This window comes from Myotis daubentonii, chromosome 18, assembly GCF_963259705.1.
Source record: "Myotis daubentonii chromosome 18, mMyoDau2.1, whole genome shotgun sequence".
In the NCBI taxonomy this organism is placed as follows: Eukaryota; Metazoa; Chordata; class Mammalia; order Chiroptera; family Vespertilionidae; genus Myotis; species Myotis daubentonii.
The window spans coordinates 36,803,993-36,822,643 of NC_081857.1; the positions used below are offsets into that span (position 1 = coordinate 36,803,993).

At 40.6% G+C, this 18,651-nt stretch overlaps 1 protein-coding gene and 1 pseudogene across 6 annotated transcripts in view; one reads left to right on the plus strand and one right to left on the minus strand.

The window, feature by feature from the left end:
• SLC16A1 (solute carrier family 16 member 1) overlaps positions 1-16,450 on the plus strand; it is a 38,959-nt gene extending 22,509 nt beyond the window's left edge. For 4 of the 6 annotated variants that reach the window (XM_059674836.1, XM_059674837.1, XM_059674834.1 and 1 more), the window contains 4 exons: positions 3,154-3,414; positions 8,349-8,492; positions 9,123-9,986; positions 12,756-14,694. In XM_059674836.1, coding sequence (XP_059530819.1) covers positions 3,198-3,414; positions 8,349-8,492; positions 9,123-9,986; positions 12,756-13,024 — 1,494 coding nt within the window. In that variant the 5' untranslated portion in view covers positions 3,154-3,197 and the 3' untranslated portion in view covers positions 13,025-14,694. Of the gene's footprint in view, positions 1-3,153; positions 3,415-8,348; positions 8,493-9,122; positions 9,987-12,755; positions 14,695-14,754 lie in introns of those variants that run through there. The other 2 variants (XM_059674838.1, XM_059674840.1) reach the window with 2 other exon arrangements.
• LOC132221469 (U2 spliceosomal RNA) lies at positions 5,216-5,394 on the minus strand (annotated as a pseudogene).
• Positions 16,451-18,651: the final 2,201 nt, after the last annotated feature.

An 18,651-nucleotide genomic window follows, 5' to 3' on the forward strand; every position in this document is an offset into this window, starting at 1 on the left:
TAAGAAGAGCCTCAGGCAGGTCTTTCAGGAGATATTTCAAAAGAAAGCGTTATCATAGGAGATGACAATCCCATGCATGTTAAACCTTCCAGTGGGACATGATGAGGAGGTGGAAGACAGTAAAGGATATTATGACTGACCTGTGTAGATCTAGGCTAATGTGTGTATGTGTGTCTTCTTTTTTTACAAAAAAAGTTTAAAAAGCAAAAAAAAAAAAAAATACTTTTAAAAATAGGAAAAATCTCATAAAATAAGGATATAAACAAAAATATTTTTTGTATAGCTGTACAATGTGTTTGGTTTAAACGAAGTGTTACAAAATAATGAAAAAATTTGAAAGTTTATAATGTAAAAAAGTTATAGTAAGCTAAGGTTAATTTGAGAAAAGAAAAAATTTTAATAAATTTAGCGTAACCTAAGTATACTGTGTTTATAAATATAGTCTACAGTTGTGTAGGGTTAAAGTGGTTTGCCATCTCAACCACAGCCTTGTGGAATTCCTGGGCCTTCGCATTTACTCACCTTTCACTCATTGATTCACCCAAGAGCAACTTCTAGTTCTGCAAGTTTCATTATAAGTGCCCCATACAGATGTACCGCTATCTTCATAACATTTTTACTATACCTTTTCTATTTAGATATGCTTTAATAGACAAATACCATTGTGTTAAACAGCTGCCTATAGTATTGAGTACAGTAACATGCCATACAGGTTTATAGCCTAGAGGCAATAGTCTATACAATATAGCCTAGGAGTGTAGTAGGCTGTACCAGGTATGTTTGTGTTGGTGCATTCTATGATGTTTATACAACGATATCACCTAAGGTTGCATTTCTCAGAATGTATACCCATCATTAAGCGAAGCAATCATGACTGTTATTACCTATGTATGTCTGTAAACAATATATTATTGTTTTGCATGATTAAAATTTTATTAAATGGTATCATACTACATGTGTCTGTGGATTTTGAAAATAGTGTTTGGCATCCACTACATCCTTTTTCCTAGTGTACTTTGCTATATTGCCCTGGCTTTAAAGCTAAAAACTACATTTTCCAGGTTCCCTTGCAACTATGTTTCTGGATTTGATTTGAATTCTGCTAGTCAAATGCATTCTTGTGACATTTGCGAGGCAGAATCAGAACAGATGTCTCCAGGTCTAGATACTGGCTTTGAGATTTTGAGAGGCAGGATATGTAGGATCCATTTTTATGGTGCTGTCATGTGGATTTAGAGCTAACAGCAGATGTTGGCAGCCCCTGATTGGTGACTTCCTTATTTTGATGATTATCTGATTTTGGCAACTTATCTTACTAGCTTTCTACTTGTGGCAATAGTGATATGATTATGGAGTTAAAGGCTTTCAAGTTATAGAAAGAGGATCAGTTTCCGGTGGCGTAAGAAGTGCTTTGGAAAGCTTCATGGGCCCAACGGAAAAAATGTTGGAGTCAAGAGCCCATCAAGAGTGAGAGCTCTGGTAACAAAATACTGTTCTTTTGGGTTGGGATGCTAAAGGGCTGTGCTGTAGGACGAAGGATGAACTGGAGGCAAAGCAGTCCTCAAATGAACTGCAATCTAAAACATCTTGATCCTAGAAATATATCTCTGGAGAAAGATAATATCCTAGGCCTCAAACTCTTAGTACAGAGAAACAAATGGATGGAAAACACAGAAGAGAAGGAGTAGATACCATGGGAAGGCCCTGCCCACATTCAGTTAGAATCTCAAAGGAAAGAGAGAATAGGGAAAACCAATATTTAAGACACAGTGGCTTAGTTTTTCAAAATTGATGAGAATTCTGTTTTGTCACTGTGATTATATAATCTGTATTTTCTCTTTTTTTTATCATTTAGCATGTAGATCCTTTTCTTAAAAAAATAATTTTTACTTCTTGAAGTATTACAAAGAGTATTACATATGTCTCCTTCCCCCGCCTCCTTGACAATCCCCCTGCCTCCCCTACCCCCTAGTGTCTTGTGTCCATTGGTTATTCTTATATGCATGCATGTAAGTCCTTCGGTTGATCTCTTAACCCCACCCCCCCAAGCCCTCCCCAGGCTTCCCACTTTTGTTTGACAGTCTGTTCAATGCTGCTTTGCCTCTGTATCTACCCCTGTTCATCAGTCTATACTGGTCCCCATTATCTGTCCCAACCTCACTGGAGCCGTCCTGACCTCACTGGGGTCATCCTTACCTCACCGGGGCTGTCCCGGCCTCACCGGGGCTGTCTCGACCTCACCGGAGTCATCCCGAACTCACCAGGGCCGTTCCGACCTCACCGGGGCCGTCTCGACCAATCTGTATTTTCTTAATAGTTTTTTTTTAAGATTTTTCTCTATCTTGTTGGGTTTCATCATATGTAGGTTCATATTATTCATCAAGTCTATATCCTTAGCTATTAACCGTTGAAAGTTGTCCTTTCCCACTCTTATCTTTTTCCAAAGTCCCATTAGATGTATGCTTGATCCTCCCATTCTAAACTCCATGTTTCTAAACCATTCTCTCATAGCTTCAGAATAAAGCTCTCCGCTGAATTCTGACTTTTTCAGATCTATCCTGCAGGTTTACTGTCTCTTTCCAGCTGTGTTCAGTATGCTAGTTAACCTATTATTAATTTCATTGAGTATACTTTTCATTTCTAGAAGTTCTGTTTCAAATCAATTAGTCTAATTAATGTTTAAAGTGCTTTTAATGCCTTACTGCTTTTAGCCATTTAAATATCCATATCCAAGATCTGTAGTGCTTGAGTATCTAATCCAGCTATGCTGATTGGCTTAGCTTCACTTACGGTTAATTGATTCTTGATGTGTTTTGAAATTTTAGATTGTCGGTTTATATTTGGCAGGACTTTGCCTATGGGAAATCTTTGCTAGCAAGATCAAACATAATATATCTTTGAAAGAACAGAGGTTTCCCACAGACATTGCCCCGCCAAGCATAAGCTCACACAGGCCTGTAATACCATGGCACTAAGACTTTTTGTGATAATGTCCTGAGAAGATAATGTCCATTGGACAAGTAACATTGAAAAACAATTCCGTTATTTGAAAGCTTGGTGTAAAGGGTGGAAGTGTTTGTTGTTGGCAGTGGTGGGTGGGAGTGCTTTATTGCTGACATAGCTGACATACTGTTTTAATTTTATATCCTTCAGATACTCGGATTTGAACTGCATTTTGGAATTCATCTACCCTTAAAATGCCACCAGCAGTTGGCGGTCCAGTTGGATACACCCCCCCAGATGGAGGCTGGGGGTGGGCAGTGGTATTTGGAGCTTTCATTTCCATCGGCTACTCTTATGCATTTCCCAAGTCTATTACTGTGTTCTTCAAAGAAATTGAAGAAATATTCCATGCCACCAGCAGTGAAGTGTCATGGATATCCTCCATCATGCTGGCTGTCATGTATGGTGGAGGTAAGTACCCACAAAGGCCTGCTGTTTTAATATTCATAAAGCAGACAGAGGCTCTGTATTAGGTCACTTTTTTATGTCTCATTCAGTGAGGTGTTTTGAAATGTCCTTGCTTGAAGCTTTATGTTTAGAGTCACATTTTCATTCCTATTAGCAATGACAACTTTTGCTGTTAGTTCCATAGTAGTCTGAAACAAAAGAGAAATTGTGGTTTGCTACTACGCAGTATCATTGAGCTTTAAAAAGCTCTCAGAAAAATGACACATGCACAAGTGATTTTTTTTATTGTTCTCCTCTAGACTCAAAATATAAACAAAGATTTTTTTTTTTTAATTGATGTCGGGAGAATTAAAATAAATCGAGTTAACTTGAATAGCTAATTCAGAGTCTCAGAAAAAACACTTTTCATGGTGTTAGAATTAAAGAAATGAATAAAATCTCCCTCTGGTTCCTTGTGATAATATAGTCCTAAAAGCAGTTCAGCTGTACCTTAAGCTTAAGTTTTGTCACCCCTTCCCTTTCTGTCTTCGACATGTGAAGGAAATGTGAAGACTAAGTTACTGCTTACTTAATAACATCATTTAAAATATTGTTTGTTTCACTTTGGAACACCAAATCACAATTTAACACGTACAAGTCAAAACCTACCATAGTACTGAAAATATATAGGTACTTAGTAAGCAGAGATTCTAAAGCCAACTGTACTTATTACTGAGATTGACAGTGTCTCAAGTTGCTAATTTAGGCAAGCTTTCACTTTTGATAATCTTATTTTCGGTGGCTGTTTAGTACCTCAGATTATTTTCATATGTAGCTCTTTTTTTTTAATCTTTATTATTGAGAGTACTAGAGGCCTGGTGCACGATATAAGTCTTTGTTTTACTATGGTTGCAAATATCAAAAAATTTCTATATGTGACACGGCACCAGAGTTAAGTTAGGGTTTTTCAAAATGCTGACATGCCGAGCTCAAAAGGTTCGTCATCACTGGCTTAGGCCCACAGGCATAAGCGGCAGGCAAATATCTTTAGTGCTGCTGCAGAGGCGAGAGAGGCTCCCGCCATCACCGCTGCGCTCGCCAGCCATGAGCCTGGCTTCTAGTTGAGAGGCACTCCCCCTGTGGGAGCACACTGACCACCAAGGGGCAGCTCCTCCATTGACCATCTGCCCCCTGGAGGTCAGTGTGCGTCATAGCGACTGGTTGTTCTGCTGTTCAGTCAGTTTGCATATTAGCCTTTTATTATATAAGACTAGAGGCCGGGTGCACAAAAATTTGTGCACTCGGGGGGGAGAGGGGGGTTCCTCAGCCCGGCCTGTGCCCTCTCACAGTCTGGGACCCCTTGGGAGATAACCTGCTGGCTTAGGCCTGCTCCCGGGTGGCAGAGGGCAGGCCCAATCCCTAGGTGCAGCCCCTGGTCAGGCTCAGAGCAGGGCCGATTGGGGAGTTGGGGACCCCCTCAACTGTCCTCCCCTGCTGGCTTGATCACCCACAACTGCCCTCCCCTGCTGGCCATCTTGTGTCCACATGTGGGCGGCCATCTTGTGTGTTGGAGTGATGGTCAATTTGCATACTACCTCTTTATTATATAGGATTCTTGGTTGAGCCTGAAGTCTGTCCTAGCAGTCAGTTACTGACCCAGCACCTTAGAGAGACTTGATCCTCTGAAACACTGGGATATTAAAAGCTTTTATTTCTTCATGCATGTTTACTATGTGTATATATACATGTATTCATATGTATGTAGATATGTACATACATACTTACCATAATTTGAATTTGGGTTCCCTGCAGCGAGAGCCTGTTCTGTTTTTGCACCATTCCCGAGGTACTGCAATACCAGGTCAATGCGTGGAGTGGACGGAGCAAGCTCCTATTCCATCTCTTGCTCCAAAAATACATTTACTATAAGGTCCTCAGAGGACATATCACATATTAAACTTATAAGAACATACTACTCTTGATCTTAGCCAAAAGGCCTGTTTTTTTAATCTTATAACACCATGCTGCGATTAAGAATAGTACTACTAGAATAAAGTAACTGCAGAATCTTCCATAGTATTTATGGAAATAGAATATGTTAACATATGATCAATAGTATTTTCTGAATATATACATTCTATATACCGTATGTTTTTAAAAATAGACTTACTATCTTCTAGGGCAGGGGTGGGCAAACTTTTTGACTCAAGGGCCACAATGGGTTCTTAAACTGGACCGGAGGGCCGGAACAAAAACATGGATGGAGTGTTTGTGTGAACTAATATAAATTCAAAGTAAACATCATTACATAAAAGGGTATGGTCTTTTTTTTTCAATAGTTTTATTCATTTCAAACGGGCCGTAGTTTGCCCACGGCTGTTCTAGGGAGACAACTATACAGTAAACGGAATAAGGTCATAATTTACTGTGCGGATAGAATAGAAATATGATTTGTATGTCTTCTGCTTTATAAATATAGAATCATGTAATGGGAAGAAAATGAGCCGGATTTGAAACTTGGGACACACCAACTTTGTGACTTGCATGTTACATTATCCCCTTCCCTACAGCTGCATTGCAGTGACTCTTTCCTACTTACAGTCATCTACCTTCACCAGCCAGACGGGTTATGGTGTTATGTAAACAAAGCTGTCATTTCCACAAGTTCATGTCCATGAAGTAGAGACATAAGTATTCTTATAAATATAAATAAATGAAATTCAATGAGTGTCACTCAGTGTGTAATCAGAAAATACTGTTAGTGTATGTGAGTTGTGTTATAGCTTTCAAACCATTGTTTGCTTTGGATAAGACTTCCTTATAATTAAGACAAATTTGGAAATGAATTACAGATTATACCTATGTGTAGCAAATAAGAAGAGGCCATTTGATTTTTGTATTAAAAAACTGATACATAAAATCTTTTTTTTCCTTGATCCTTAATATTTCACTTTTTATTTGGTTCCTTCACTCACATTAAAAAAAAAAAAAAACCCTGATTTTTTTTTTTGGTATGTATCTATTCAGCTGAAGAAATTTAATCTGGTTTTCTTAGATAACACTCCATTTCCTATCTTCTTGAGGCATTACACCAAAGGATATTTTGACCATTATCTGAGTTAATTTTCTCCTACAAGCTTTTTTACTCACAGTATTGGCTAACAACACAAAACAATAATATAGGCAAGGAACCAGGTTAACTCTCTAAAAGTCATAATCAGTTCAATACCTGAGACATCTAGATGTCATTGGGAACAGTTCTGTTTTACATTTAGCTGTCCTAATTACAAAACTTTAAACTTGAAAAAAATAATTACGTACTTTGTCTGCTTTTTTCTTTTTTTTTTTTTAATATATTTTATTGATTTTTTACAGAGAGGAAGGGAGAGAGAGAGATAGATAGTCAGAAACATCGATGAGAGAGAAACATCGATCAGCTGCCTCCTGCACACCTCCTACTGGGGATGTGCCCGCAACCCAGGTACATGCCCTTGACCGGAATCGAACCTGGGACCTTTCAGTCCCCAGGCCGACTCTCTATTCACTGAGCCAAACCGGTTCCGGCTGTTTTTTCTTTTTAAAAAATATAAACCACATCTACACTAATAAAACACAAAGATGCTAATTGACTGTACCTTTGCTACGCCCCCAAGCCATGCCCACCAGCCAATCAGAGCGACTATATGCAAATTAACCCAAACAAGATGGTGGCCAGCAGCCATGGAGCTGGAGGAAGCTAAGCTTCCCGCCTGCTTTGGCTGGCTGTGGCCTCCGCAAAAGGCAACAAAGTTTCAATTATAGAAGCTAAATAAATCCCAGATACCTGCTTCCAGCCAGCCTCCACTGGGAGCTTGGGTGGCTGGGGGCCGTGGCCAGCCTGCAAACAGCCATCAGCCCCTCACCCAGGCTGGCCAGGCACTCCTATATAATAAAAGGATAATATGCAAATGGATACTAACAGCAGAACGATTGGGAATGACTGGTCAACTATGACACACACTGACCACCAGGGGGCAGATGCTCAATGCGCTTCCAGAGGGGGAGCTCTGCTGAGCCACAGGCCAGGCTGACTGCTGCCAGTACAGCGGTGGTAGTGGGAGCCTTTCCCGCCTCCTCAGCAGCGCTAAGGATGTCCAACTGCAGCTTAGGCCTGCTCCCCGCTGGCAAGTGGACATTCCCCAAGGGCTCCCGGGCTGCCAGAGGAATGTCTGACTGCCAGCTTAGGCCCAATTCCCAGGGAGTGGGCCTAAGCCAGCAGGTGGTCATCCCCCGAAGGGTCCCACACTGCAAGAGGGCACAGGCCAGGCTGAGGGACACCCCCCCCCCCCCCGCCAAGTGCACAAATTTTTGTGCACCGGGCCTCTAGTTTATCATATGTAAATAATGCTCAGAAATCATATCATCATATCTGTGTGTCTGTCCAAAATTTAAAACAAAGTAAACCTACAAAATATATGTTGGTCGTATCCTAGATACATCAAGAAGCTTATGAACATCCATTACCAAGGTATTTCCAGCCTGTTCTGCCGTATAAGAGAAAGATTAAGGATCTAGTCATTTATATTTTAGTAAAATTCCATCCAGAATATCCAGATACAAAAGAAAGCAATATTCTTACCATTACCTTTTGTTGTATGTTTATTTTGGAGGACTTGTCACTTAGTGTCATTAATGCAGTGGTTCGCAACCTTCCTAATGCCGTGACCCTTTAATACAGTTCCTCATGTTGTGATGACCCCCAACCATAAAATTATTTTCGTTGCTACTTCATAGCTGTAATTTTGCTAGTTATGAATGGAAATGTAAATATCTGATATGCGGGATGTATTTTCATTGTTACAAATTGAACATAATTAAAGCATAGTGATTAGTCACAAAAACAATATGTAATTATGTGTTTCCCAATGGTCTTAGGCGACCCTTTCTTCTGTGCCACTAAATGTTTGGTCCTTTCTTAGGTCCTGTCAGCAGTATCCTTGTGAATAAATATGGCAGTCGTCCAGTCATGATTGTTGGTGGCTGCTTGTCAGGCAGTGGCCTGATTGCAGCTTCCTTCTCTAACAGTGTACAGGGGCTTTACTTTTGTATTGGAGTCATTGGAGGTGAGTTGCTGTTGATTCATTTTTAAATTCCTGTGATAACAGGTGTTCACTGTTGAACGAATAAATGAGTTGAGATTATTGCATCCCTTGTCCTAAGAATAGTCCATAGTAGTAAATGTGTCTTTAATTTTCATCTCTTTATTAGAAAAGTATTTTTATATCTTTGTGTTTTGTTTTTGTTTTAAAGAAAATGCTTATTGACCACTCTTGTATTGACCACTTTTGACTTAAGAATAATGCACGAGCCTTGGCTGGTTTGTTAAGTAGCTAGGGCATCGGCCCCTCAGACCAAAGGGTGAAGGGTTCGATTCCCTGTCAAGGGCAGGTACCTTGGTTGCAAGTTCTCCAGCCCCGGTAGGGGTGCATGTGGGAGGCAACCAGTCAGTGTGTCTTTCTCACGTCAGTATCTCTCTCTCTTACACAGATAGTAAGTAATGATACTGAGGTTTGAAAGCGCATAGTCTGGTTTTAGAGCTCACACTTTAAACCACAATACAGAATGTCCTCCAATAACGAGGATCTTTGTCTCCTTCATTACTTACATGTTTATTTTATTTGTCTGGTTAAGTAATTCCAAATATCTCTCTGACATTTGTTACAGTATGTGATTCTTTTTCCCCTCTTTCTTAGGTCTTGGGCTTGCCTTCAATTTGAATCCAGCTCTGACCATGATTGGCAAGTATTTCTACAAGAAGCGGCCATTGGCAAATGGACTGGCCATGGCAGGCAGTCCTGTGTTCCTCTCTACCCTGGCCCCCCTCAATCAGGCTTTCTTCGGTATCTTTGGCTGGAGAGGAAGTTTCCTAATTCTTGGAGGCTTACTACTAAACTGCTGTGTGGCTGGATCCCTGATGCGGCCAATAGGGCCCCCCCCAACCAGTGCAGAGAAATATCAGCCTTCAGAAGCCATTGAGGAAGCTGGAAAGTCTGGTTCAAAAGTGGCAGGTGATGCAAATACAGATCTCATTGGAGAAAACCCCAAAAAGGAGAAAAAGTCAGTATTGCAAACAATTAATCAATTCCTGGACTTTTCCTTGTTCACTCACAGAGGCTTCTTGATATACCTCTCCGGAAATGTGATCATGTTTTTCGGACTGTTTGCTCCTTTGGTCTTTCTTAGTAATTATGGCAAGAGTCAGCATTACTCTAGTGAGAAGTCTGCCTTCCTTCTTTCCATTTTGGCTTTTGTTGACATGTTTGCCAGACCATCTATGGGACTTTTAGCCAACACAAGGTGGATAAGACCTCGAGTTCAATTTTTTTTTGCTGCTTCTGTTATTGCAAATGGACTGTGTCACATGGTAGCACCTTTGACTAACAGCTATGTTGGGCTCTGTATTTATGCTGGAGTTTTTGGGTTTGCATTTGGGTGGCTCAGCTCGGTATTGTTTGAAACACTGATGGACCTCGTTGGACCCCAGAAGTTCTCCAGTGCTGTGGGATTGGTGACCATTGTGGAATGCTGTCCTGTCCTCCTAGGGCCACCACTTCTAGGTATAGTATGTCTCCCTGTCTCCACGGTTCTGTTAATATAAAACAGGCACGAAGATTGAGAAGAGGTTAGAAAGCAGAGATCACTGAGCCTTTTGCTGGGGGAGGGCAGGTCTTTCTCATTTCTGTGTCCTCGGTACTGGCACAATTCTTCGAGTAGCATCATTGCTCAAATACAGACTTGAGTTAAAATGAACCATCAAGCTGAAAGGAGAGTTAAACATTTTTAAAATGATGCTGTTTCTTAAAATGTTTTCTCTTTGTAAAGCTTCCATGCTTATTGTAAGAAAACATGTAAAATACAACACCACCTCTAAAGCACTGGTGGTAATTTCATTTTAATAATGGAGTTTATTTTAGTAGTAATAATTAAAGTAATAGTAGTAGTGGCAGTAATAATAATAGCTACCATGTAAGCTCACAGTGCACTGTCCTATATCTTATATCTCACCAGTCTATGAGGTAGGGACTGTTAGAGTTCCCACTTTGTCAGTGAAGGAAGAGGCTTTTAAAAGTGAAACAATTTGCCTGTATTACACAGCTAGTAATTGAGTATGTAATTGGGAAACTATTTCCTAAAGTTATTAAATGTTTCATCTTTTAAATCAATACATAACACATAGTAAAAAAAAAAAATTGGCTCTTTCTGAAAAGATGTAACTCCTACTTCCTTCCACGATACCCAATCAGTTGACCAATCTTGTCAGTTTTCACTTCCTAAATTTCTAATCTATACACTTTCTCCGTATCTATATATCTCTTATCCATAGTTCCTATCTGAGCTGCTCCAGTAGCCTCATAACTGGTCTACCTATATCCACTCTAGCCAGCCTTCAGTCTGTTTTCTACTCGACAGACAAATGCAAATCTGATATTTCAGCTAATTGGAACTCTGCAGTTGCTTCTCATCTTCTTAGGGTGAAGATCAAATCCCCTTATGTGGCCCACAGGGCCCCTCATATGGGCCCTCCCACCTTTCTCTTCAGCCTCATTTCCTACCTACTGGCCTGTGCTCTCCTCCAGCAGCCTGGCCCTTCTCCCTTCCCCTCTTGCCCCCTGTACTTTCTCCCACCACTGCTTTTGCACTCACTGTTCTCTGCCTGGATCCCTACCCCACCCCCTCTCTGCCAGATAACCCCTTCCTCCTGTCAGTCTAGGCTTACTAGTTTACTCTTTAGGAGAAGCCTTCCTGACCCTACCTACTGGTCCTACCCCCTATTTTCTGCTTTCAACCCTCCTAGTAGCACTGGTCACAGTTTATATGATTACTTGATTAACATCTCTCTCCTCCACTAAACTGTAGATATTATTTCCTTTGCCCACCTTTCTCCTCGGGGCCTAAGAGACCCAGTGACTGGTGTATGGAAAGGCTCAGTAAACACTCTGAGTGAATAATGCCCTGAGTTAGGAAACCATGTAGCAGGGGTGGGGAACATTCTTTCTGCCAAGACCCATTTGGATATTTATGGCATCATTTGTGGGCCATACAAAATTATCAACTGAAAAATTAGCCTGCTATATTTAGTCAAACATTTAACTAACTCACCCCTAATGGCAGGGCCAGACCTAATGATTTCACCAGCCTTATACGGCCCGCTTGCAGCTGGACGTTCCCCACCCCTGCCATATGGAATCCTATATTTGAATTGGTTACATGAAGTCCTTCGTAGGTGTGGAGTAGGGTTTTCCAGTTTATTCCTTGAGATGCCAATTAGATGAGATGCTAATGAATTTTACTATAACAAGGATTTCATGGCCAAAAAAAAAAGTTTGGAAACACCAAGTTAGATTTCTTTACTGCAGGACCTTGCAGAGCCTTTGACATGCTAACTTGCATTGTGCAGCTTTAATAAGAAAGAATAAGATATGCCATTTCCCAAAACTATTTGGCTTTGGAAACACCAGGAGGTATCCTGCAGCACAGAGGTTATCGTTGCAGTTTCAGTCACATGTCCTGGGTTTAAAGCTAACCGTTAACTAACTCTGTGACCTCGGACAAGTTACTTAAGTTTTCTGTGCTTCAGTTTTTACATTATACAATGAGAATGATGGTAGAATCTGCCTGCTGCGAGGAATAAGCACTGAGAATGATGCAAAGGTATTATTAACGTTTGGTCATTTTTTTTAGGACAAGTCTTCATAGGAATGCTTTTTGGGAAGTGCTGATGTCAGAGAAAGAGCAGGAGTCTGCCTGGGAGACTGAAATTAGCTCTGTGACCTTGGGCAAGATTCCTAAACTTTCTCTTTTTTTTAGGTTTATTTATTGATTTTAGAGAGTGAGAGACATCAATTTGTTGTCCCACTTATTTGTGCGTTCATTAGTTGACTCTTGTATGCGCCCTGACCAGGGATCAAACCTGCAACCTTGGCGTATTGGTACAACACTCAAACCAACTGAGCTACCTGGCCAGGGCTCTTAAACCTCCATTGTAACTATTTTTCCCCCCAATATGTATTAAGAAAACTGATTCTAGGTGATCTCTAGTTCTTTCCCAATTCAAATATGCCAAGATTTAATTATTTTCAAGTTGTTAAAAATGACAGTATGCAAGGCCAGCCAAAATCAAGCATGACATCATAAACAAAAGGTCAGACCACTTTTAGCAGTTTCTTTTTAAACTAATTTGTCACCTGTGGGCTATTTGAGAATTGGGTTGACATCTTTCTGAGTAGGTCCTTGAGTTTTATTTAGAAAAGGATGTTACTTTTATCCACATAACTGTTTACTGGTTGGTGTTTTCAGTGTGTTTTTTTCTTTTTTGACACCTTTAGGTCGTCTCCACGACATTTACGGAGACTACAAATATACATACTGGGCCTGTGGCATAGTTCTCATTTTCGCAGGCATCTATCTCTTCATTGGCATGGGCATCAATTATCGAATGACTGAAAGAGAAAAATCGAGGGAGCGGGAAAATGACAGTAAAGAGGAAGAGGCCGGTGTACAGGTTGAGACGCCAAAAACAATGACCAACACAGCGGAATCACCAGAGCAGAAAGGCACCGAAGGAAGCCCCAAAGAGGAGGAGAGTCCAGTCTGAGCCTGTGGGGCTGAAGGGTAAACGGAGCAGCTTGTGACCCAAGATATCTGAAATGTTCTACTGGCCGTAATCTCCCAGTGGTGCTCAATGCAAATAGTGGACATTCGTGTGGAAATCCTACCAGGTGTTCCTTGATGGAATTTTTGTTTCACTCCTTACCATTAGTCCAAATTTAACATGCCATATCCTTTGGGGAGGGAGTGGTTGGCAAAGAATGAAGGGAGAAGTCGGGTATTTTTTTTTTTTTAATCTTAGCTTTTAACAGTGTCATGAAGATTATAATATGTGCCTTAAGTTTTAGTCTTTAGAATCTTCAAGGATCCTTAACTTTTCAAACCACGCTGCTGAATTCATCTATTTTAAGTGTTCCATTACAAAGAAAAATAACTTGATCGAAGCAAATCTAAAATTTAAAACTAATCTTGCTTCAGTGTTATTTGTAACATATTGTCATACATTATCACTGAAAGACTGAATAGAAATCTTGGCTGAAAGTTGGGGGTTTTCTAGAATCCTAGCTGAAATATTTTCCTAGCATCAATATTTGCCTGGCATGTGTACCTGCCTGCTGTATATATAGGAAACTTAAGGCATAAAATTTTGGAAATATCTTGTCTTTCTAGACACATTGTACTCATCAACACCCCATCTGGTTTCTCTCCTTAGGATGTTTATTAGAAGTTCTTGATTTTATTAAATAACTATTTCTGCACCCCTTTTCAAAGACATATTTTGAGTGCTTATAGATCATTGTCCCTTTTGAGATCACTTAGTATTTTTTTTCCACTGTAAAAGTTAGTATTAAAATATGCAAAACTATATGTTTGTGCCCCCTTAGTAAATCCAACATCTCTAATTAAATGTAGACAGATATTTCAAACAGCAGCTGAACTCAGCTTAGGTTTTTCTAAAACTCAGTTAAACCATGAGACTTAGAATCTTTTTGTTACTGTTTTACCTGGAATTTTCCCCTTTGGTTCATAGCGGCTCCACCATATCTACGTCTAGCTTAGAGCTGTGTGTGAGGTTCTGGCTCTTTGTGTGCTTCATTGTTTTTTGTTGTTGGTTTTCTTTTTCTTTTTTCTTTTTTTCATGTTTGCTGGTTTAAAAGAGCCAGAGATTTGGCCCCAAGCAAACATATAAGGATAAGATTGGAAGGGAAGTTGCTGAGTGTTTTTAGTTCAGTAAATAACTCCTTTTTTTCTGAGAAGTTTCTTAAAATTATGTTTTCGTTAGAATTCTTGGACACATTCGTAAGACACATTTTCTCCACATAAACCTAAAAATTTTGTGACTCATTTCACTTATTTGAAAAGTAAAGAAATGGATTTAGTGTAAGGATAGAAGGGAAGACAGACCAGAATGAAAATGAAATATTTTTTAACCTAATATCTTTTAAATTGAGGTAGAACAATGACATTCGGTGACTTATATATTGTATTAAATGTATTTTAAAATATTGTTGTAATTGACAGAGTGAAAGTATAGATAAAAGCCTTGTGTAAGAGGCTGGCTTTTCCAAATAAACTTTTTTTTCCTTTTTTTTTTTAGAAATGTTTCTTCCTCCAAATGTTTTATTTGAGGAAGACATTACTGTCTTTATTTTCATTATTAAGATCCATTTGACCCTTGCTAATATTAAATTAAATCATTTGGCTTATGTGCTTTGAGCTTTGTGTATGTGGCTTATTTTATTTTAATTTTTCTCCTTTCCTCATCTTTACTTAAAGGCTAGCAAGAGAGGAATTTTGAAACAACCTCTCTGAAAGCATCCAGAGGAGTTAACCGTAAAGACGTAATGAAAAGCCCAGTCCTCCGCCTGAGTGTCATGACGGATGGAGGTGGCGTTTATGGGAGAAGCTTGTGACTGCTGGCAGGCTTGGCTCTCGTTTGGAATCTGCCATTTTCCATGGACCCGAGTCCGTAACTTCTATATGCCTCTTTCCCTTCTATAATAACGAGGATCACTGTCAGTGAGGGGACAGTAAAGGAAATGTCGGGAGGGGAGGGGAGGAAAGATAGCTGAAGAAGATGTATAGGAGTCTTTTCCCCATCCCAGTTGCTGAGCTACACCCACACATAAGCCCCTGCTTATTGGTCTTTGGTCATTCACTGCATCTTGTTAGTGAAGGGAAGGGTTTACCATGCAGATTAACCAGCACTTATTAGCAGGACGGGTTCTGAAGCTGCTGTATTCAGAAGCAAGGGCTAAACACGGGCTCAAAACCAGACCCAAAGCTTTATCAACCCAGTCCAACGCTGACTTTCTCCCACTGAAGACACAGGCTTAAGGGATTGCATTAAGATCAGCTTTGGTAACAGCCGACACTAAAACGCACTGGGCCTACTCTGTGCCATCTATTGTTCACAAGCAGCTAGTCCTCTGTTACAGTGTTGCCTTAAATAATGAGGCAGCTAGGCTTTCTGATCCAGTCTGTTGCCAACTGCCCTATGTGGGAACTAAGTTTATTTCAGTTCACACAGTTTCAGCGCTGCTTTTGGAAAAGAGATGTACACACAGAGTACCTGCCTATCTCTCTTTCCTCTGCCCACTCCCTCCGAAAGTCACAGAGGGACCTTGTGCAGCTCTTCCACAGCGGTAGTGCCCAGAAAGCCGCAAGAGTCGCACTGAAGCAGGCTCCCAAGTCAAAGCTGAAAATATAAATGTCTGGGTTTTACCTTCCCTAACAAATGGTTCCCAGTGTAATAAACTTCACAGTCAGTGTGTCCCCTTCCCCTGTACAGCCCCCACCACACACACACACACACACACGCACGCACTTTTGAGTTAGAAAGATGAGGAAAAGTTAACAAATTTCCACCTTTACAACATGGCTTGTTTTAATAATCAGGGCATGCACCCGCCTAGAAGATGTGGAGAAAGAGGTTCATGATAGGCTGTGTCACTATGAAAATTCCTTCAATACCGGGCAGGGAGGCACAGCCCACGCTTGCCTCACTTGCCCAAATGTGAGCAGTTGAGCCAAACTGCTTCAGAGTTCAGAAGCATCTAAAGGGGTTGCAAGTACACAGTCCTGAAATGTGTTTGAGCTTTAGAGTTTTAGATTCGGCTGCCCTTTCCTCCACTCAGTCTGGGCTATAGTGACAAACGCATTCATATGAGAGTGACTGGCAGAGTATCTTTCTCCTTAGTGCAGCAGCAGTGATTTGCTTACTTTTTGCTAACTTACTAGAGGAGGCTGGGATAGTCTATTGGCTGCTTAACAATATAGGCTACCAAGGTTCAAACAAGTTATTTAGTCTCCCTACACATCAGGTTTTTTCTTCTGTTAGGTGTTGATAAGAATGAGTATTAACCTCCCTCAGGTTGTCACGAAGGTTAGTGGATATGTGACATCTCATGTTAAGCAAGGGCTTAATAATAAGTGTAAGCATCTTACTATTTTAAAAATCAAGGAAAATTGATACTTGAGAAAAAATGAGCTCTTCTAACTCCCAAAATGGATCCTTACTTGGAGAAGATAGTGTGCAAGTGACTCTTAAAGATAAGAATAGCCCTGCTGTGGCTCAGCTGGTCAGACGTCAGCCTGGGCACAGAAAGGTTACCGTTTCCCAGTCAGGCACATGCCCGGTGGAGGCACGATCCCTGGTAGAGGGTGTGCAGGGGGCAGCTGATTGATCTTTCACTCTCACACTGATGTTTCTCCCTCTCCCTTCCTCTCTCTCTAAAAATCAATAAACAATTCTTTAAAAAAAAAAATAGCTAAATGGTCAAATTCTCCCTTTTGATCAGTTTCTCCCTTTAGTCTAAAAGGGGATCGTGAGCCCTGAAAATACATTCTGCATATCAGATATTTACATTACGATTCATAACAGTAGCAAAATTACAGTTATGAAGTAGCAACGAAAATAATTTTATGGTTGGGGGTCACTTTAACATGAACTGTATTAAAGGGTCGCAGCATTAGGAAGGTTGAGAACCTCTGGCTAAATGAATGGATGAAACTAACCACTCACAAGGTTGGTGCATGTATGTCCAGTTCTTTAGGAAGGTGGATTCTCATCCCAAAGGTCTTGTTCTTTCTACTCTTAACTAGAAGCCCAGCGCACGAAATCACGCAGCCCCGCACACCTCACCACGCTCACAGCCCTGCCCACCCACGCCAGTCTTTGGTCGATACAGCATTAGGGCCTTATAGTATGCTGCCTCCACAAGGAAGAGATAGGTGCCCGACTAGCAGGTAAACTTCCTCCCTCCATATGTGTGATGATTCTAAAAGAGAAGACATTTAACTAGTAACGGGTCTTGATTCAAGTTCTTTTCCCCTAGCAGTGTTCTTAAATGCAAATTGAAAGACTTATGAGGTTTTCCTTCTCCCTATTACATTGATAATATGATTTAAATGATAAATTGTCATCGTTTGGTGGTTGAATAAGTTGGTATACTATATTGGCAAAGCAGTTTCATAATCTGTCAAGTACCACGAATTCACATCTTTTACTTAGAATTCCAGATTTGGGCCTAGCCTGCAGCTCAGTTGGTTGAAGCACCGTCCTGTACACCAAAAAGGTTGCTGGTTCAGTTCCTGATCAGGGCACATATCTATGTTTCAGGTTTGACTGATGTTTCTTTCTTTCTCAAATCAATAAATTAAAACAAAAAAAACTCCAGATTTGGAACTTATATAAGCAAATTATGTCACCCTGGCTGGTTTTGCAAAGTGGTTAGAGCATCAGCCTGGAGACTGACGGGTTCGATTCCTAGTCAAGGGCACGTACCTCGATTGCAGGTTCCCCAGCATGTAGGGGCACATGCAGGAGGCAAACAGTTGATGTGCCTATCTCATGTTGATGTTTCTTTCTCTCCCCCCCAGCCTTCCCCCTCCCTTCCACTCTCTCTAGAAACCATTGGGAAAAAATCCTTGGGTGAGGATAAAAAAAATAAAAGAATAAAATTGTCTTTGAAATTATCAACTTATTTGAAAAATCCTCAAATGTGTATCAATAACTATTTAAATGGATCCTTATAATAAAACTAGAGGCCTGGTGCATGGACTCATGCACTGGTGGGGTCCCTTAGCCTGGCCTGCAGGTATCAGGCCAAAATCAGCTCTCCGACATCCCCCAAGGGGTCCAGGACTGCGAGAGGGTGGTTCTTAGGTGACGCACCCTGGAATCGGGCTCCCTCTTCTCTGGTTCTGGGTGCATCACCCAAGAACCGCAGCTGCAGCTGCCAAGTCACCACAGCTCGGCAGCTCCTGTATTGAGCGTCTGCCCCCTGGTAGTCAGTGCATATCATAGCTATCGGTAGAAGCGTCTGCCCCCTGGTGGTCATTGTGCGTCATAGCAAATGGTTGGACGGTTGCTTATGCTTATAGATATAGATATATTACATAAATGGATCCCTATGAGGTAAACATGGAACAATGTTAAATGAAAAATGATCTCTGGCCAGTGTGTTCAGTGATTAGAGTGTCAGACCATTCACTAGGCCAGTGATGGTGAACCTATGACACGTGTGTCAAAGGTGACACGCGAACTCATTTTTTTGGTTGATTTTTCTTTGTTAAGTGGCATTTAAATATATAAAATAAATATCAAAAATATAAGTCTTTGTTTTACTATGGTTGCAAATATCAAAAAATTTCTTTATGTGACACGGCACC